The following is a 21,670-nucleotide window of genomic DNA, read 5'->3' on the forward strand; positions in this document are numbered from 1 at the left end:
GGGATAAGTCAGTGCAAGTCACTGGGAGATTTGTGGGAGAAAATAACGGTAGACATGGATGAAGTAGACGACCCATCTATTTATCTAATTCAGTGCTAGTGGCTAATTTTGAACTTGCAAAGATGTTTAAAACATTGGAATTGTATCTGGTGGAAATAAATGAACAAGGGAAATACCCCAAAATACATTCAAAGAAATCTGATTGGCATTTTAACATGCTTGTACTGAATTAAACATTGAGTCCAATCAATTTTATCCTAGTATATTTGTTTTCCCTTTTTTAGGAGAACGCCCCCCAGGAACAGATGTACTTGGATAACGAAGATTACAGTACAGTTTCTAGTCAAGAAGAAATGGAGCTGAATCAGACATCATCGCATCAAAACATTTTATCTGCAAAGGTGGCAGCCAAACCAATGACCAGAAGTTGCAACGAGCTGCAGTTATTAAAAGAGTATCATGGCATGGTAGCGAGCCTTGGAGAGCCACAGACTCTGTGTGAAAAATCAGCAATACGGGAGGATGGCTGCGTTGCTCTTGGGAAGGATTTCACTCCTGTGCCCATGCAGGGAAGGTAAGAATAGAAACAAACAGAATGTTTTTTTCTGCAAATAAAAATTAATTTTTATTTCCTTGCTGGACAGATACATATGTTCGTTAAGTCAATATTTCTCCCACTGATACAAAGAAGCAAAACCTTAATGGAACATCAAGGCAGTTGTAATTGCCATGGAGGGGTTATGGATCACCAGATTTCTAAATTAATCTCACTGTTAATAGCCACCATGGGCCAATTTTGCTGTGTTTCTAAGATCAGACAATTGGCTTTTCTTCTCTACTTGGTGTCAGAAAACATACAGAGATAAAGTAGTTTTCACATCCCACCCTATACCTCTTTCAGAAAAATGCATCATAAAGACATAGAGAGAATCACTACAGCTGAGGCTGCAAACACTAAAATTGCACACTATAGCACGACTGACAGCTGACACACCACACATCAAGTGGACAAAGAGTGTGTGCTCCTCATGCATCCTCTCCCACACCAGGAAAGGTGCAGGTTGCTGGGCAGGGATGTTAATCTTTCCTGTTGCGACAAATACAATATCAGCAATTCTATTTGTAAGCGCTTAGAAATAATTTATAGACCCCAAAATATTTCAGGTGGATTTTGAAAGCTTTGAACCAGCAGCAACCACACTGAGTAAAAGGCAGCCAGGGTGGACTGTAAACTTTTTTGGGTAGTTTTGAGCATCTTTAGAGGTGGATTGACAGGACCTAAAGTGAGAGAGAAGTGCTGTACCTAATCCAAGCTCCTGCAGAGCACAGGCCTTGAAATGCTGCCTGTCAGAGTCTGCATTGAGCAAGGCTTAAGCTGCAGTTGTGAAGCAGAGTGCCAGCAAAATATCTGAACCTGATGCTGGAGACCTTTGTTGTGTGGCTACGAATCAGGAAAATCATGTCATGTGGGAGGTGCAGTGCTGGTGCTCCCCACAATTCTGGCTGTGCTGATGACTTCTCTGGTTCGATGAGCAGGGCTGAAATCTGTCCCCTGCCCCTGCATCTCAGTTAGAAGGAAATGTGATTATCTTGGGAAGAAAGGAAGTTTGGGACATTTTGGTAAGTTCCCTGACCTGAGCAAAGGAGAGCCAGGCTAGCTGGATGAGTTTTGTTGTGCCTCTTACTTACACACATCATGAATATGGCATAGAAATTGACAGCCAATCCAGTCAGTTTTTTAATGTGCATCTGAAATTGTTCCTGAGTGAAAATTGGAAATCATGATAGCTATACTTTCCAAATTTTTTTTTTTTTTTGTTTACTATCCTGGCACTTGAACAAAAGCCACATCAGTATTCTTATGGACCAGCTTTCACTGTTCTGGCTTAACTTCTTCCTATTATTTTTTAGTGAGTGATATGAATTTGTGTACCAGCGATACACAACTTCTGTGAACCTTTGAACCAGTCTGCAGTCATCTCTGGTCTCAGGTGCCAGAGATGAAAAACACTAGGTCATGGGGGAGCTCAACTTCCTATGAGCACAGGGAGTAACTCCAAATCTTTTGCTAACACTGTTAGTGTTGAATAAACTGGAGTCAATGTGTGTGATTTAGGAATAGAGGTACAATTAAATAGCCATAGCCATAGCAATAGCCATAGCCATGCTCCCTTTCAGACAAATGTATATCTAATCTTCCATAGCAGTATATTAGGGTTCAGGAAAGGATCTTTCAAAATTCCTTCTTGTTGATCTTTGCCTCTTCCTTTTCCAAGACTGTTATTTTTTTTTTTTCCCTTGGGCATGAAGATTAAACTTATCAGTCTCTCCTTAGCACGTATTTTAACCAATATACATCAGATGCAGTTAAAATACTTGTGACATGTATGACCACTCTATATGAGCAATTACCCTTAAATCATTTGGACTACCCAACAGAATGTGGATAAAAACATGGATTAACTTTTGCAAAGTCAGAAGTTATTTGATTAGTTTCATTAGAATGAGAATTAGCTTTCAATGTAAATTGTTCTTTTGCTTGCAAAGAAAACTACTGATGGTTAAAAAGAGAGGAAACCAATTTTTTTTCATTTTTCCATAAAGTGGTTCACTAAATTGGCACGTCTGTATGGTTTGTTTTAATGCATCTACTTAACTTAAATTGCTAAATTATCTTTCAGGATAAGATTCCCAGGTTCTCTAAATTTTTCAAATGTATACTGAGAAATGACTTTCCGAAGAATCTATTTAATGGAACAGGGGATTTATCTAGCTCTCTAAAATTACCTTTAAGGAAGTGTTCTTGTGTTAAGTAGGGCCATTTACCCTGAGAAAGAGATGTCCACTCTGTTTTGGACTGAGCATTTCCATTTGATTGCAGCACAGACTTGCAGGTATTTTGTGGTCAGTGTACCTATTGGGCTGCTTGCCTGTCAGAATGTTATTTACTTTCCACGTTGAAGAGTGGTGCCTTCTAACTTCAGGTTTTACTGCATTGCCTTAGGTTCCCTTGGCTCTGTGTGAAGAGATCTAGACCATCCACCATGGTCACTCCAATGATCCTGTATTTCCAGAGTGTCCTTCCCCTAGAAATAAGCCTGTCTGCTTTCTTGTGAACAGCATAGTTGCTTCAGTCCTGCTTCTTGTGGGCAATGTAGGCATGCCTCTCTGAAGTGGACCACGAATGAGCTCCAGTGACATTCTGTTCAGTTGGAGTGCACCTGGCCTAGGCATATGTTTACACTGAACTATTGGTGTACTTTGGACTATCAGAAATGCAGCTTTTGAACTACCAAAACATAGCAATGAAGTCTGCATTTTAATTTTTCATTTCTCTCAGATTCCTCAGACTTTAAACAAAGGCTTGACCTGGATCGTTTACATTACAGCTACATGCAAGTGACTTTTACAGTCAATGGACCTCGGTCCAAATCAGCTTCATGAGCTCTTTACCTTGCAGGAAGATTCTGGACTGCTTTGTGGCAGCATGGGCAACACTCTTCAGGTCAGCACTGACATCTCTAAAGATGCAGGCTACTCAGGTCTCTGCACACACAGAATGTTGCCCCCAAAAAGGCCCTTTGGTCTCATCATTATCAGTTCTATTTGCATGGGAAGATCTTAACAGCATGGTTTTATAAGAACCAAATCTGAAATCCTCCTTTGTGATTTACAGGAAGGGGGTGAAGTCAGCTATTTTTGTCTTAGGAGTTCATGAGCATTAAAGGTAATCTATAGAAATGAGGTGAATTGTAATTCTTAATTCCATGTAAGTAATTACTTTGCATTACTCCACTGAAGTTATATTTGGATGAAATTGGCTCTGGAATTTTAAGATCATTTAATATAATAGTCCTTAGAAGATTTTATTCTTTGTGAGTCATTAAGAAAATCCATCTATAGGATAACAAACAAAAAAAAAGCAAACAAAAATAAACCCTCAATTTTTTTTTAGTCTGCTTGAAAATGTGTTTCAACAAGCAAAACTATTTCTTTCAGCATTTCTCCTGACCCTCAGTTTCACTTATGTAATAAAAGTAAAAACAATCAACCAAATCCACCTCTTCCTGAATCTCTGGTCCCAGGATCAGCAGGGAGATTTTTGCAGTGAGAAGGTCAGTGAGTTAAAAGTGTCTATTGAATTCTTGGTTTGTAGCAAAACAGCAGGAAGATTGTATTTTTATTTCCTGTTAGGAGGAGAAACTTAAAGAGGAGAAGGTACTGTATAGTGAAAAGTCAATATGAGAGTGAAGTTATGCCTTTAGCCATAAGGGATTATAAATCTCAATTTTGATTTTTAATTATGTTGATGCATTGCTACTTTTAAAGGATGTTTATGAGATTTAGAATTAGATGTCAAGAAGGCATGCTTGCTGTCTAAATAAGTAAAATTTATGTGACAATTTAAAAGCTTCTTTAATTTATGTGACAATTTAAAAGACAGGGGAAAAGACTAAGGGGAAAAAAAAACCTTGAAAACAATAAAATCACTTTTTTTTTGTGCATCCTAAGGCTAATTTTGATCTTTGGCCACTAGAACAAAATGGGATCATCTGTTTAACAGTCAAACAGAGAAGGCATAATTTTCACATCATAATTGCATATTTGTGTAGGAACTGCTCCGATTTTAATGTCAATCACACAAACATTAGAGAAGAATCCAGGACAGATGGATGACTTCATAGCAAACTGCCACCTTCATCATTCTCAAGTGATGGTTATCTTGCTTGCTGTCTGGAAGATGGCGCTTCTGGCTTCCTTCTCATTTCTTATCCATAGTAAACGTTTCTGCATTTTGATTCCCCTTGTGGATCTTTAAATGCTATGACATTGCAGTAATCAAATAATATGGAAGGATTTGTAAAGTCTGACTTTGCTAAATGATTTTGTTTGGTTAATTTGGTTTTAAATAGACCCTCTCAAACATTTACGCCTTACATGGAGGCATGTGGCTGCAAAACATCTTATCATGGGCAAACTATGTATCAGCATGGAACTGTTGAGACTCTCTTAGCTTAGATTAAAGCTTCCTGCTGTTGCCTCTATTATATCATAAAATGCCATTCAAAGCCTGAAAAGCTCAAAAGAAGCACTAAGCATCTCTAACAAAACTTTGGGTTAAATGGTAGGAATTAAAACAGAACGATCACATTATGCACAATAGGCAAATAAATAAGTTATCATGGGGTTTTGGCGCCCTATTCTAATTTGCTGTTCTGCATTTCCTGGGAAAAAGATGTCTTGCTATGGTAACAGAAGGAAGACTTAAATGTAGTTGTATGATGTAACTTAAAGAGACTGTTTGACTTCATTTGAGCAAAAGAGATGTGTTCAGCAAAAGACTGATTTTGACATAGTTTCTGCTGTTAATGAAACCTACAGAAAGAGGATTCACTCATTATAAGTTTCTCTGTGTTCGAAGTTGTTTAAGTTTTTTGTTGCTTTTTATTATTCATCATCTCAGTGCTCATTTCTTATAATTATTCATATTATCTCAGATTGGTCATATACTACAATTTCTATTCTGCCATTGACAGACTAAAATCACAGTGCTCCCACGTAGCCACTCAAATGCTTTTTGCTCTGACAGAACATTTTGTAAACAAGAACCCATCATTATTAATTTTTGTTTCTGAGTGCTCTGTTGAAAGAATTAGGGGCTACTAATTAACTGCTTCAAACTTTCCCGTTTGTCAGGCTAAATATTGAGCTCAGCACTCAGAGAAGAATTTGCAGTGTACTAAGCTCCAAAAGTCAAATGTTTCATTTGAGTGCCTGGGACATTCCACAGAGCTGCTGAATTTTGCAAGCAGCTGCACTTTTCCTAATAGTTAATAATATGGTAATATGGGGTTTGACTCTGTGAGACCTCTTAGGCCAGTTGTGGAAAGATGCCGGTCATGTACAAGATGGGACTGGATTTTTTTTTTTTAACATTGAAGGGTAAAGCCAACAAGTCAGTCAGACTTCGAAAAGAAATGTGTTGCGAAGGGCCAGTCACTGTTGAGCAGGAGGGCATTCCCTCTTTAGAATTAATTGGCATCAGAGTGTTTTGTCCTTTTGCATTAAAAGCACTGGAAGTCATTCCTCAGCTGCAGCAAAAATTTCCAGATAGCGTTGGTCATATAGTAAAGAACTGAGGTTCATGTTAAATTGAATGTAGTTGATGGAAAAATATATTGATGTAGATGGGAGATATTAGCCAGTGACGTAAAAAAAAAAAAGGTCACAGTCTGTAGTCTGGCAAATCATATGGCTTTTTAAAAAACCTGCTGTACATGAGGAGCTCAAGTGATTTACTATCTGAAATAGAGCAAAAGCTGATAAATGAGTCACCAAAATAGTTACAGACAGTGACAAAGCAAGCAATTCTCTACTTGATAGGGGCTAATGGGGCTGCAGGGACAACCTACAATAATTGTGCTAATGGACCAGCAGCAGTCAGAGACCACACAGAGTTCTGTCCACAGCAGGTCGGAGCTACATCAAGGACAGCACTGTGAGCTGGAGCCATGGCTGTCAGAACTGGGTAGGTTCAAAAGTAATGCACTTGTGTTTGTTTTTTTCTTTTTTTTTTATTTTTTTTTTCTTTGCAAGTTTTTATATTATTTCTTTTGGACAGGGTGAAATATAAAACAGATTGGCAGTTACAGCCACTCAGTTTTAAAAAGTGGAGAAGAAGCTATTGAATCAGTACTGTGTGAATTAGCATAATTGAGAAGCAGCTGTGAAAGGCTGAAGTCTTCACTCACACTTTCAGAGCTACTGTCTTTTCTGTGCTAGTCAGTAAGAACAGTAAACACAGTCCATCTGCCATTCACTCTCTGGTATCCTTTAGCAGATTTTCTGTAAGGACTCCCTTGCCTGAAATGGAGCTCTCTGAAGTATGAAAACATCTCCCTCAGATGGCCACCCTGGCAGTTACATTGAACTCATATGTCTGGCAGGCCTTGCACTTGATATTTGAGGAGAAAACACTATGCTTTTGAGGAATTTACTGTAGGAAGTCTAATCCTGAGTAGCGTAGAGTAAATATTTTGCAGTGACTTTTCCTCCCACTCTTGTGGTCTGATGCAATTCATTCTCTCTGCTGCCAAGAAAATAAAAAATACTCTTTTGTTTCTAATCTTCCTAGATGTGATAGGAGCAACTCTACTTCCTAAACCATGTCAATGACATGTGACCTGCAATCCTCTTTAGGAGTCTACTGACAGCTGGTTCAGCATGTAAACCTTATACAATGAAAAGGATGAACCTGAATTTAGTGAATCTCTCTGCCAAAAGGAAGAATAAACCCAGAATGAGGGTAACAAGGAATACCCTTCTGCTTTTTATGATATGTCTTTAATCATATAAGCGAAAAGAGAAGGGAAATGTTTTATGATTATATAAATATATGGGGTTTTGTTGCATCCATTGGTAGCATATGTCTTCTTTTCCAGTTTGCTCTGTATGTTGGGCCTCCTAGTGCTTTCTAGTACAGGCCAATGAAAAAAAAAACACTCTAAAAAGTGGTGCAATAGAATTCGTACATTTTAGACATTATTTTTGGGTCACATCCGCTTGGCATACTGTAGTATGTAGCCAAAACTTAGCCAAATCAGTACTGTAAGAAGTAGCGGTGTTTCAAAGTAAAAACTTTGAACATCAATCTTTGGAAAACTATTGTTTTTAACCTTAAATAAAATGACAAAAAGCACTCCTTACAAACCTGCTCCTAGTTGAATGGAATTATTGAAGAGGATTACATAGCCAGAAATATTCCAACTTGCCTATTTTGACAGAAGACAGACTGTTCTTGGCAGAAGAGAGTGATAGATTTCCATAAGGATTTGTATGTATGGACATTGTGCTGCTCACAGTTTTGAATATATTTTTCTGTTGACAAAAGCTGATAGAGCTACACTGTTGTTGTTAGACCTGTTCTGCTTTCCTACAGCTGGAAATCTGATGTTTGTGAGGCAGAACACGCAAGAAATCTACATAAAAAACAGTTAACAAATGTACCAATCTATTTACAATTTGGAGCAGGACTGATCAATTAATTTTCTTGATATGCCACTTTGAAAATGTTTAAGACTCAAGTAGATAGGTTGGAGAACAGAGAATTCTGGGTCTTCATGCTTCCTAAACTCTGTATGAATCTGAGAAGATTCAGGTCATGCATGTAATAATTTGAGATAACCTAAATTAAGTATTGACACTGGTTTCCTTCTTTGTATTGGAATTTATTTACTTGGATGCAAAATTAATCATATGGATCCCACCTGTGCTGCATCTGTATCGCTTCAGGAATGAGGGTCGTCATTAACAATAAAATTGCAAGTAGGAACATATATTCTCCTATTGTGGTTACAGCATTTGATAGTTGACCAAAATAAATTAATAGATAAACTGGAATAATATTTCAGACTTGAGACTGTAATTGTACCTCGTGACAAATAAAAAATGTTGATGGAGTCCATCCTCTCTAAACAATGCCCTTTTTAAAACTACAATGCCCTTTTTAAAACTTGTCCATTTGCTTTTTTCTTAAGTTTGTGTTAGGTTAAAATCTTTTTTTAGCTCTGCCATGTGTCATGTTATTTTTTTCTCTTCAGTCCATGCATTTTCCTAATGCTACTGGAGGAAATAATTCCTGTAGCTTCAGTTCTTCCACTGTTCTAATTAATTTTCATATTCCATAATCTTAAAATAGTACAAAGTGATTTTTTTTTCCTTTGTGACAACCTGCTATGGACCTCTTCTTCTCATAAACATTTTATAATTGTCTTTTCAATTATATTTCTTTTCAATTATAACCTACTTCTAAATGCCATGACTCACATGAACCTATATTATTTTCTCTCTAAACTGTAATTCTTGTATAAAGGAATGACCATTGTTCTGTGTTGTTTCTTGAGGTGCAGAAGGCCTACTTCCACATTAACTTCTAATAATGGTGTCTGATTAATGGGCTCTTTAGTGTCTTTTTCTGTTTGTTTGCTGTTTATTGTTTTGTTTTGTTATTTTATTTTTTACTCTGCTGCCAAGAGTATCCACTTACTTGGCTCCTTTGCATTTCCATTTTGTCAGCATATCCTTCAGTTTTCCTGCTATGTCACACTCTATGGATATTTTCTTTTTGCAAAGTGCCTGTGAAGATGGCATTAAAACAAGACCTGTTGATGCAGTAACTGTTTAAAATTATTTCTGGAGTTGTTTTATTGAAAAAAATATATGCAAGAGTTGTATTTGTCAGCACTTTTTCTTAAGTTTTAAGCTTTTCTTATTTGGAGGCACTGTTGGTTCAAGAAAATGAAACCTATTTGATCCATTTGAGTTGATAATCAAATAGATGCATAACTGGCTCAACACATGGCAAATGACAAGAACTACTTTTAAAACATTTAAATAGTGGTTTCAGTTCATTCTTCAAAGAATGATAACAAGTGTTTTTAATTGAAAGATAATAGATTATTCAGGCATTGTATCTGCTTGAGGAATCAAAACTTCTCTAAAATTTCTTCTATTTTTGTCTATGTTGTGCTGCTGGTACAGAAGCTGCTAGCATAGGGCAGCCATGTCAGCATGGGCTTTCGCCTTTTCTACAGATAATCCCTTGATGAAGAATTTTCTTTCTAAGTCAGGGGTACTGACACTTTTCCCTTTTCCGTTTTCTTTTTTCTATGGGAGCACAGAATGGAGTTTTATTTATGTAACCTCATTTCTGTGTGGACAGAAGAGAGAAGAGTTATTGTTTTATCTATGCTTTTGATGATCAGTATTCGGGATTTATTTAACTTTGGGATGGTGCTAATTTGAAAAACATACATAACAAATATTATGAAGAATATGCCATTTCAGGAACAACATGGAAGGAAGTCACCTCTGCGAAACTACGGAGTAACCAAAGTTATTCCATTCTGTACAGGGTAGAAGGGAATGCGGTGTCTGAAAGGAAAGAGTCTGGCATCTCTGTGACAGGGAGGGAAAAATTGTATTACGAAATATGATGTACTGTTAAATTATACTGCTGGAACAAAGCCATCTGCTATGTAGGAAGAGGAATTTCCTTCTGAATCCTGAGAGATGTGATTCTGTTTTTTGGTTTTTCAGTGCACAGCACCATGTTCTTACCTGGAGAAGGATTAAAGTTTAAATCAGGAGGAAGGGAAGCTGAAATAACTTTTTTTTTTTTTTTTTTTTTTTTGTGGTCTGTTAGCCCACTTAAGGGAGGACTTGCCAAATATAATTTGCATGATACTCTGCATGAGAAAATCAAATTCCCAGAATTTCTTTGGAATGTATTATTTATAATCCTTGGTGTTTGGGTTGATTTGTTTAGTGGTCACTTTTCTTTACCTCCCCCGTTCTTTTTACTTTGAGAATTTCAGTTGAATGTTTTTATGGACTCCGAATTTGTGTTTTAAATTTGTCTCCCTTTGGTCAGCAACAAATCAAAAATATGTATTTCAAAGCTTCTTGTTAATACAGATTAGAAGCTCCTTCTCTGACATTGTAGCCTAGAGGGTCTAGATCTCTAAGGCCTATTAAGTCAGGAAAAGATGTCTGGTAGCAAACCAGAACCCAAGGCTAAGGAATGAATTTCCTGAGGCTTGTAAACGGTGTATGTCAATATGTAACAGTGATCTAAATGAAGGACTATTGCAGGGAAGAACACCTTCTTTGTGAGATAAAACTGCATTTACTCTTGAAAGATTTCACTGAGTTTCACCCAAATATAAGAGAAAATATTTTATTGTTATGAGCTGACATTTTATTCTATTTGGGTTTTTAAATTTGTTCCTCTGGGATTTTCAGTGTTTTAAAAGTTTTTGGCTCTGATATAACTCAAGGTGGAATGCAAATGACCACTTAGGAGGAATTATTCCATTTTGGAAGTTACTTGTTAGGAGGTTGTGTCTGGAAGAATGTGTTAATAGATTTTTTTTGCATACTTAATCAACATTGAATAACTTTCTTGATGAAAACTCTTCTGTATGAAAAAGAAATTTGATCTAAGTGCGAATAAAATGTACATAAAAATGTACTTTTTATTACACTGTAATATAGACATTATTTGTATAAGGCTTGTATATTATTCAGTGAAAACGTCTATCATTTCAATGCTTGACAAATAACAACCTTCTCTAGACATGGTTGCATCATCTAGTTGTATCTCAGACCTACTCTTCTGTTCATATTTCCATCATCCAAGAGCCCCATATTGCATCATTAAGAAAGTCTGGTCAGATAGAAAGTTAAAGAATTATGATTTGATCACTTTTTCAATGTTTGAGATTTTTCAAATTCCCTTATGGACTAGAAAAAAGGTGTGATCCTCCTTTATTTGTCATAAGGTCAGTTAGCAGCAGAGCTGGTTAAGCTAAAATCCCATTGTGAATGTCAAGGAAAAATGCTGGCATTTAAAAGCCATACCTTCAGAATACACTAAAGTGTCACAAATACAGTCATGCTCTAAGTGTTCTTGATAAATTGCTTCCCTATTAAAGACTTATTTTTCACTATACCCTGCAGCAATACAACCTCCCTTCAGGCAAGGAGAGATAAGGTCTTCCCTGACCTTTCCTTCTCCTATTCTCCAGATTAAAGAATTGTAGTTCTCGCAGCTGCTCCAGACCCTTCACCACCTTATTTAATGTTTGGACACACTCCAGCACTTCAATGTCTTTCAAAATGAGATCTGCTAGTGGCTATACCTCTCACAGTCCCATGCTATTAGGCAGTGCCAGCCCTTCAGGATCACTCTCTGGGGATCCCTCTGCAGGATCCTGTACAGTCCTGTCTAATAGAAAATGAGTCTATTAAATAATGCTTTCATTGCTTATTTTTTCTGACATCTTAATGGTTCATGTGTTTAAAGAGTCTGGAGGTTATTTGCTGATTTTGAAGCTACATAAAGAAGTCATCAGGAAATATCTGGAAACTGTTTAGAGATATGAGTCCTGGAGTTTTGGATCCTTCTCTTGACTCTGAGTGTATCAGATGCCACACTTGATTTTTGATGGGTAGTCATAACAATTTCCCCATGGCGTGCTACCGCTGAGGAGAAATCATCGCAGAGGGTTGTGGCTCTGTGTGGGCACATGCATATGGCAAAATTGTCGGATGTATGCATACAGCTGCTTAGTGCACAGTAAAGGTAAAGTTTTAAGAGCTGAATGCTCTGATGTTGGTCAGCACAGTTTGTGCCACATAACTGCTCCCTAAAATGTGGACTTTATCAGAAGCTCACAAATATCAAGTTGGTGGAAGAATGTGTTTTAAGTGCAGTCAAAAGCTGGTCTTTCTTTGTGTTTTTTTTGTTTTGTTTTTGTTTTGTTTTTATAGTTATGGTAAGAGTAATTAGTTCAGTACATATGATTTGTATAAATGTTTTCTATTTAGGGAAGCTGAAGTTTCTGAAATTAGACTTTATTCTAAAAGAATGTAGTAATGATAAATTAAATTCATGCTGTTGTGACTAGTCTCCTTTATGATTAATTATCTCTCATATTTTTACTCTGGACTTCTCTTCTAGAAAACTTCACTTAGTTTTTGTATTTGTCATAAACTCTTGGCTCAGTAGTATTCTTGAGCTTCTAAAAGGCAACCTCATGCTTATAACAGTTTTAGTTACTAGTTTAGAATTAGATTACTAATTCAGGGAAGCATCCTAGCTATTTTTTCCCCTGAAGAAATTCTGCTTTTAATTTTTTATATAATGAAGTTTTTAATAAGTTATGGTAAAAACTTTTGATGTTCCTACATAATATATATGCTTCCATATTCACCTCTCCTTCAATTCTGAACAGATATTTCCCATGGAAGTGAGAATTATTGCTTTCTGTTTTCACAGAAATAGCTCCCAAGCTGATAGTTGTGTGCACGGCATAACACATGGGAGATGAAACATTATATTAGCTGATATTTAAAACGTATCCTTTTTATTATAAGGAATGAAAGCAATACATTGTGTACCATGATTAATCTTTTCAATACAGGGCTAAATAATAGGTTCCAGTCAGATCTAGTGATTATTTTAAGTGTTTGCAGCCCAAATAGAATGAGCGTGATCTTTTACTTTGTCAGGTTCTTGAAGGATGTTTACTTCTTTTGGTGTCCTTTGCTGCAGTGCATTTGGGATTGAAATGTTGCTTATGGCTGAGCATCATGACACACCACAAAGTCTTTTTCTTTTGTTTAAAAATTCAGGTGTAAGCACCATTAGGAAATGCCTGAAAAGGTGTTCAGGGTGCAGGTCTGGGCCTTGGCAGCAGGAAGGTATCATCTGCAGGTAATGGGAAGCAGACCTCGTCAGCCAACAACTCTGATTAATGTCTGAGAGCATTAGTCAGAGTGGGAGCAACTGCAGTCTCCCACATCTCTTCCTTTCATCTCCCGCTCTAGATGTACCTCTCCAGAGGGCCAATTTGACCAACTCAAACTATTCTATGATTTTAATATTTGATGTAGAAAATACTAATGATTTTTGAGTCCGAGCTGTGAGAGAAGAACCATGAACACAAGTGGTGTCCAGTTTACCAGATCCTTGCCTGCAAATCTAGAGTGGTCTTTTCACCCTGCAAAGAGGCCTTGTTTGGCCTTAACCAATTAACTCACAATTGACTATTGTTAATGAGCTGACCTGGTGATTAGCCTCTTGGAAATGTTGCTGAATTGCTCAGTAGAGTTGGATTATACTCCATTCTAGCATATGGATATAACCAAAGTTTCTAGCTATTTGTTCAAGAAAAACATTCAAGTGCAACCTGACCCCAGGTTTTGAAATGTGTTACATTTTGATTTGTTTCCTATTTACACAGTGTCCCAATTACCAGCTACTTGCAGGGTTGAGGAGCACTAAGAATTATGCTAAAATGGTTTTTGAGCACTGCAGACTTCTTCCTCTATCAGCAGGGGGTCTTCAGGTCTTCCTAGGTTTTGGTTGCAGATGATCTTTTATGTTTGGATTAAGTGGATGATCAAATTGCACTTCCAACATCTCTCAGTAGTATGAGGGGCACAGAGGGATTTGTGCTAGGCTCTCTGTTCAAGGATGAGTTCCATTTTTATAATCCATGCAATTCTTTAAATTATGTTTTCACAACTTTTCTTTCTACAGCATTCAGCCTTCAAGATTCCTTTATGCCCTAATTAGCTTTATTGTTTATATTATTCTCATTCTCTAATTAGAGTAATCACATCATGGGGGAGTGGAGGCTCTTCTACTTTTTCTCTAATTATTTTTGTTTTGTCAAGCCTGGCTGTTTCCTGCTGCTTATTCTTGTCCATGTGTTTTTATTCTCTGCAAATTGTTGTTGTCATGTACTAATTGTTTTTACTTCATCTGAAGACCTTTTCCTTTTTGACTGTTTTTGTCATTCTTGGCCATCTGTTCAGCTCCATAGTTCCATTTAAAAGTGACAGGACCTATACCAGCAAGTGGGGATAACAAAGTGTAAGAAGAAAGTGAAGGTGATATCTAAATGAAGGTGATGTGTTTAATTAGCATTCTGGATTCTTCAGCTCAGGTTCTGTAACTTAAACCACCTTCCACCTGACCTTTATACTCCTTGTTGCCATTCCTGCAGTTGCTTTGCCCTTGATCACTTTTTGCAAACTGGTTATTCACAGTAGTGGTGAAGAGCTGCTGAGGTGTGGGTTGTCAGTGGATATATCTATGCCTGTGTAACATAAAGCAATGTTGGTGTCAACCCCTAACTATTAGAAGAAAATGGAAGTTTTTATAGAAAGCGTCTGGTTACTAGTCTCAGATTTTACACATCCCAGGAGGAAAAGAACAAAAGGAAGGGCAGAAAGGTTAATAGTGTGCACAAGGTGAGGTAAGATCAGAACAGCATATATTATGCATCATTTGAAGCCTTTTTTTCCTGTGGAACAAGTGACATTGTTGTGTTTAAAAATAGTCTTTTCATGAGTCAAATTTCTGAACTCACACATTCAAGGTCCACCATCAAAACTGTTATAAAAATTGACCAATTTGGATTTGAGTATAGTGTGATGTTGGGATTAGCCAGATTTTATCAGCAATGTTGGGATTAGCTAGATTTTATCAGCAGTGCATGGTGAGCACACGTTTAAAGTCCTGATAATGTTCCTGCTATCCCTATGGGTTCCATTTTATAAAAGATCTAGGTAGCTTTTTACATTGAAAGCCATGATGCGATCAGAAGAATACTTGCTTCAAAATAACAGTTAGACACTTAGACTTAGACTGTGTGTTAGACACTTAGACTTTCTTCTGTGAGAATGATATTCTCTTGCATAAAAAAGGAAGCACTTTGATAGCTACAGACTATGCAATCATCTCTCCACAGATGAAGTGTCAGTGCAGTGTAGCACCTGAGTTGTAATCTGCCCAACATTTGACATGAGGTACTGGGTAATTGAATCACTCTAACGCTTTCACTTTCTTCAGCTGAGACTGAAAATATGTGACTTACAGCAGAGTTTGAATGAGTGTTGTGGCCATTCAAGGCTGAAATAACCATATCCAATTGCTCTGCACCTAGCACATCTTCTGACTGAAATTACTGAACAAACAGGCCAAAGCTGTATCTGGAGGTTATAATTTTACAAAGTCAAAGCTCTACAAATTGCAAAAAATTTCACTGTCTTCCATTGTGCTATAAAGTCAAATATGAAAATCCTTCTTTTTGAACTGTCCTTATATTTAAAAGACTGAATAAATAACCAGTCACTGTTGTGTATTTATTTAGAAGTCTATGATTTTATAATTTCTTTCCCCTCACAGTCCAGCAATAGTGAAAGACATTTTGGATTCCCTCTAAGTGGGTTTTCTCTGGGTGTATTGAAATCTGCATTTTGATTGTATGTCTAGCATATTTCTTCAAGACTTTCTGGTGGTGGAAGGCTATAATTTTGAATGGAATGAATCTGAGTGTACTTGAATAATGTTGATTTTGACAGGAAATGTCTCTGAAAGAGTCTGGTCGTGGGAAAATGTTCTAGAATGGCTCAATTATTTAGTCTCTACCAGAAGTCTGCCCCAAAGCCAGACCTCTGTGATTGTGGTTGATTGTCTTTAGCTGCTTCTAAAGTTTGGGGATTTATACTTTAGCAAAAAAGCTCCTTCACAATGCTAAGCTGCAATATGGCAAGAAGTAGCTTACACTGTTTAATTATCTTCAACAGCAGGACCAAGGCTTGACAAAAACTATTTAGAAGGGATGGTGCTGCAGAGATGAAGAACTTATATTCAGATTTTCTTCCCTAATACCAAGAGTACCAAGGTTGCTGTAGAGATTAGTGGATTTGTAGATGGTGATCTATATCTCAAATAACTTTTATGGGAAATAAGTTCTATTATTTCGTATTTTATGAAATATGCTAGTGCAATCTTATATGAATGAGTCCCCTGTGAGTATAAGGAAGTAAGTACCATGACTAGTTCAAACTTAATGAATGAAAACCCTAATTTAGGTCAACACCATTCTTAAAGAATATTTAACAAATTAGATGGACTTGTAGCAAAATATTTTGTAGATCTGTAGTGAATAATTTCGCGGCAGACTTACTATTCTGTTTTTTTTTTTTTTCTCCAACCAAAGATATCACTTCAATTTTTCAAAATTATTTAGCTCGAGGTCCAAACCCACTGTTTTTACAGAGAAGACACCACTACTGAAGGTTTCCTCAGAGGAAAATGGGTAAGCTACTTTCATTGTTCTCAAAATATTTTTTTCCTAAGTTCTCTTCTACTTAATTGCACGTGGTTCTTTCTTATATCCTAATGCCAAACCTCCTGGGAAATTAAGTGAATAGCAGGGGCTGTAAGCAGGGAATTACTCTGGAGGACCTTGGTAGCAGAGAAGGGGCTGAAAAAAGGGAAGGATATAAGGTGTGAGGTCAGGGCAATTAGAGAGCCCTAAGCATAGACAGCTGCAGGTTCTGTGCTCTCATTGCCTCCATGTGCTGTTACATAAAGTGCACTGAAAGACACTGTAAGCAGAAATATAGGGAAGGCCCTGATGATGGAGCTTATGCACCAAATCCTGAAATACATTTGCCTGGTGTATCAGAGAACTGGTACTCTCAGGTGCACCTAAATGTCATGGGGTTTTTGCTCTTGCTCCCCAGTCTACCCAGCTGTGTCACCAAGGGGAGCTTGGTCTGTACTGAATAAATCTCTTCCTATGAAATTTTCCATAAAAATCTCTCAAAGTGAACGTAAGGTTCTGTGAGGTCAATTGCATCTACTACCTGTTGAAATAAAACACTGTTTTGTTTTATTATGTTTACTGAAAATGTGTGACAGGTTGCAGTGTATGGCTCTTCATAATCCAGATTTTACCACAGATGATGATTCATGGGACAACAGCTCTGCAGAATTTGAGCAAAGGTTTCAATTGGAAAGTGAAATGACAAGTTTTCCCAGATCTTCTTCTTCTGAGAAATATGAAATCTTGGACAACCTTCATGTGAAGTTCAATTTATCAAAGATGAGGTCTGAATTCAAACACTATTATTTTTTTAAATTTCTGCATGTATTTGTTTTTATGCATAGATGTCTAGAAAATGATTTTATGTAAATTAATAAAATAGGACTCAATATTTAGACTGTATCTTGCCATTGATAGTTTGAAACTGATTACAGATTCTCTATAATGATCAATAGCCCCTTCTTCTAAGAAAGATCAATCATAGGACCTTTTCTAAATTTGTAATTAAATACCTTCTACATTGCTTTTAACATTTCTTTGCAATAATTTTTTAAAAGCCCTGTGGCTGATTCCACAGCATTTTTTTTCTCCAGTGTTTTGTTGCTTCACTTTAATTCAAATATGTGTGTAAAAGTTCTTCTGTAGTCATTAGAGTAGCTTTTCACATATACACAAAGCTAAATACAACTGAACATTTTTCCATCTTGGACAACATTAATATATTTCACTCTTTACCCCAAAGTAGTCTTTTACATCATTTAGGCATGGAGGAAATGGAAACTGTTAATATAATAGAAGATAGCAATATGTTAAGAGCTTAACTTCAATTTTTCTTGGGATATTTTTGCCGGGGATTTAACTAGCAAAACCCTTGATCTTGGATACTAATTCCCTCTGCCCTTTCCACAGGTTCAGTGCTTTTTCTGGTTTGTTTTGGTGTCCATAGATAGCTCTCCAGGGTTTTCATGGAGCCCAGCACTGCTGGTCCACATCTCCTTGTTGATCTGCCACATCTTTCCAGTGGAATGTCAGTGCATCTTTTCCCAATCTATGTGTTGTCTTAGCTCATCACTTCACATTTGTTTTCTTCTCATTGTGCATATGGTTTTCTGCTCTCCCACTCTGCTGCTGAACAAATGGAGCAGGAGAATTCCAATGACTGTAATTAGTGCAATGTGAGCACATGCAAAGAAGATTGGCAGGTGTTTTTCTTCACATTTGCGGTAGATTTCCATGGTATTTGATGGAACAAAGGTATCAGTTGGGAGTGTGAAATCCATTGTTTCCAGTACAGCATAGGTTTATAATCTGGGGAGAAGCAAGTTTTTCTGGCAGAACTTCCCTTTAAATATTTTCACTGTTATAGTGCAAGCTGTACATATGGGATCAGCTCCTTGGCTGTTGTAAATCAGCATAGCTCTGCTGAGACAACAAATGATGCTAAACTGCCCAACACCATATGCAGATCAGATCAAAAATCATTTGGCTTAGAAGAGGGGGTGAAATTCTTCATAGATTTACATTCCATGCATTTCCAAATGAAGTCAGATAGGATTGTACTGGAGGCATATATCAACAGGATTTGGCACAGGACTAGTACTTGCATCACTTTGCCAGATTAGCACTGTAGGAAGAGACAGATTGCAAACCACGGGTGAGTCAAAAGCTGATCACTCAAATGTAAGCTGTTAAAAATGCTGCTTCCCTAATACAAAATGCAGTGAAAACAAACAGACAGGAGAAAAAGACCCTTCTTATTTATATATTTATTAAAACCGTTTCCAAAACCTTGTTTTAATACGTCTTGCCAGCTCCTTTGGATGAGTTTCTGTTATTTACAAACAAGTGGTTATTAGTTTATAAATGCTTAATTAATATTTTATTTCACTTGTGTCTTAAAATCAAGGTTTTTTTAATAATAACTCTAGGTATTATTATAAATTCTAAAAGTATAAACAAAAAATAATAAGTACATTGAAATTAAACCAGTCTGGATTGCAATTTATTAATTCATAACATAATAAATTCTCAAAATTCCAGAATGAAACTGTAATGTAAAGATGGGCAGAATTGACCAGCAGGATAGAGGATCTTTGACTAAACTGTCACTAAGTATTTTCCATAAATCATGTAATACCAAAAGATGTTATCAGTGATGAAGTGCTAATAATGCTTTGTGTCATCATTCCTTTCTTTTCATGCCTGTATTACCTTCTTCCTCTCTCTGCCATCTTGCTTTTCAGCAGAGCAGGGCTAATTGGAATCTCTAGAAGAAACCAACTACCTGGCTTCCTTCTCTTCCTCTTCCTTCTCTACATGTTCGTGCTGTGCAAAGTTTGGGTAAAGTTGTTACCACTTGTGTTAAATAGGGGACTTTAGCCCCTTTGTACCAGTTTGTGACAACACATCTTTATTAGCTGCTGTTTAGAAAATTCTAGAGGGGGGGAAACTTTGGAAAACAGTATTTTTGAAAAATGTGTCTGTAGTAATTTCTGTTGCTTTTTGTCAATGAATTGATTTAGGCACTGTGATTAAAAATTATTTCTAACATTCTTCAGACTATTCTGCTTTAATATTTTGTCCTGTAGCATCTGTCAATGCAGCTTTTTATTGCACTCTTCCTTTTTCAACTAATTATCTTGGTAACTTGAAATGTTTTCCTTCTTGCTTGTCATCAGGTTTAAATCAAGCCCTGCATTTGCCATTCTGTCAGAAAATCAAGTTTTGAATGTTTACTTCGGAAAAAAAAAAAACAGAATAAGAATATTGATGCTTTCAAAATAAAACCATGTAACAAGGTGAAATCAATATAAAGGCTTCTGGAAATTAAGGCATCAGTATAACACTGATGGGCAGTCAGAAAATTTTTAGTTGGGCTGTCTTTTGAGTGAGATTAAAAAATGATAATTTAAAATGCTAAATCTTAAGATTTCTTTCTCAAGACCATGCTCTTTCAACATCCACATTTTAATTTATTGTTATTCTTGGCTAACCCACTCAGTAGTAAGCTTGGACAATCCAGAATATTTTGTGGTATCTCATTTCCAGAACAGGGCATTCCTTCAATAGGCACAGACATGCCATGGAAAAAGATATTTAGTTTTGTTAGTAGATTTATGCTCATGAAGTATATTTGGTTTTAACAGATACTGTTAAACCCAGAAGATTCTTAAAGCTTGTTCTTGTCTTTAAGCTGTTTTTACTAATACTTTTCAGGGTGTGTATTATAAGTCCAGTTTTAAGGAAGTCACTCATGACACTATTTATCTATGCAACGAGCTGTGCTTTCGGCACAGCCATGCCACCTCCCTGTGATAGCAATGCTCCTTTGTCTCTCTGGGAGAGACAAGAATGAGCTGAGGGGGATCTGGGTCTGCCAGGGGCCAGCAGCAGTCATGGACAAGTGGTTTCAGGATCCAGCACCAGCTTAATCTGCAGCCTTCCCTTGGATTTTCCAAGGGGCAAATCCTCCTTCCTGTGTATTGAGATCCATCTGGCAGCAGAGCTAGTGCAGGAGCTCTGATAATCAACCAAGGCTTCCCAAGCCCCTGCTGACCTTGCTTCGTGGTGTCTGTACTCTGATGTAAGTGCTTACCATGATATTTCTGAAATATCAGAGCTATTAAGAGAATAGAAAAGGTTGTTCTTAAACTAGCCAGATAGTAAATACCCGCTTCCTTGTGTTTCAGATGCTGTCTAAAATTCCTGAAAATTTCAGGCCTCTTTATCTTCGTAGTTGTCTGCTCTGTAAGTATTGAATTTGTAGTCTTCCCTGGCCCCCATTTCTTTAGAATTAGTTCAAAATGGGCTACGATATTTTCTCTTAGCACACCAAAAATGTCTTGAGGCAAAAACTAACAATACTGTGCAGGGCTTCATGCCTAGTCATACTCCTATTTGATGCACTAGTCACCTCTCAGGACAATGTGGTTGGGTAAGCAGTTGATATGGAGGAAGAAGCAGCTTAAACCAAAATTTGTAGGTCCTTTAAGGATGGTTGTTGAATTTAGGATGGACCTTTTGATCCTGACACGTGAGGAATGCTCATAGGGAAAGCCATGCTTGGGAGGATGCTGCAGCAATGGCAGCGCTTCACAGTATCAAAGGCGGAAGGTGATCAGGAGGTTGGCATCTCCTTCAGGTGGCCAAAGTGCCGCACTCCTTTAGCAAAATCTTCAAATTCAGCAAAATCTTTAAATTCAGCAAAATCTTAAACTGAAAGTCTAGAGAAAAATTTCAAAAAGTTGGAGTTTATTTTTTTAGTGGCTGTGAGGAATTCCTTTTTGGGTAGCAGGGCTTCTGTGCCAGGAAGAAAACAGATGACATTCTTCATTTCCTCAGGTATGGGTGCTGCTTTCCAGATGGATCCTGAAGATTGTCCTAAGAGACATTTTGAAAAAGTCTATAAAATATGTGACTTTGGCTGTCAATTAACTGAAACAGTATTACTTACCCTTTTATATATCCCAGTGATGCTTTTC

General features: G+C 37.0%; 1 protein-coding gene across 1 annotated transcript in view; it reads left to right on the top strand.

Annotated features, from left to right (window-relative positions):
* Window positions 1-289: 289 nt before the first annotated feature.
* OCA2 (OCA2 melanosomal transmembrane protein) overlaps window positions 290-21,670 on the top strand; it is a 156,678-nt gene continuing 135,297 nt past the window's right edge. Inside the window, exons 1-4 of the mRNA XM_041717364.2 lie at window positions 290-574; window positions 16,578-16,676; window positions 17,285-17,473; window positions 20,879-20,936. Coding sequence (XP_041573298.2) covers window positions 306-574; window positions 16,578-16,676; window positions 17,285-17,473; window positions 20,879-20,936 — 615 coding nt within the window. The 5' untranslated portion in view covers window positions 290-305. The remainder of the gene's footprint in view (window positions 575-16,577; window positions 16,677-17,284; window positions 17,474-20,878; window positions 20,937-21,670) is intronic.

This window comes from Taeniopygia guttata, chromosome 1, assembly GCF_048771995.1.
Source record: "Taeniopygia guttata chromosome 1, bTaeGut7.mat, whole genome shotgun sequence".
Lineage (NCBI taxonomy): Eukaryota > Metazoa > Chordata > Aves > Passeriformes > Estrildidae > Taeniopygia > Taeniopygia guttata.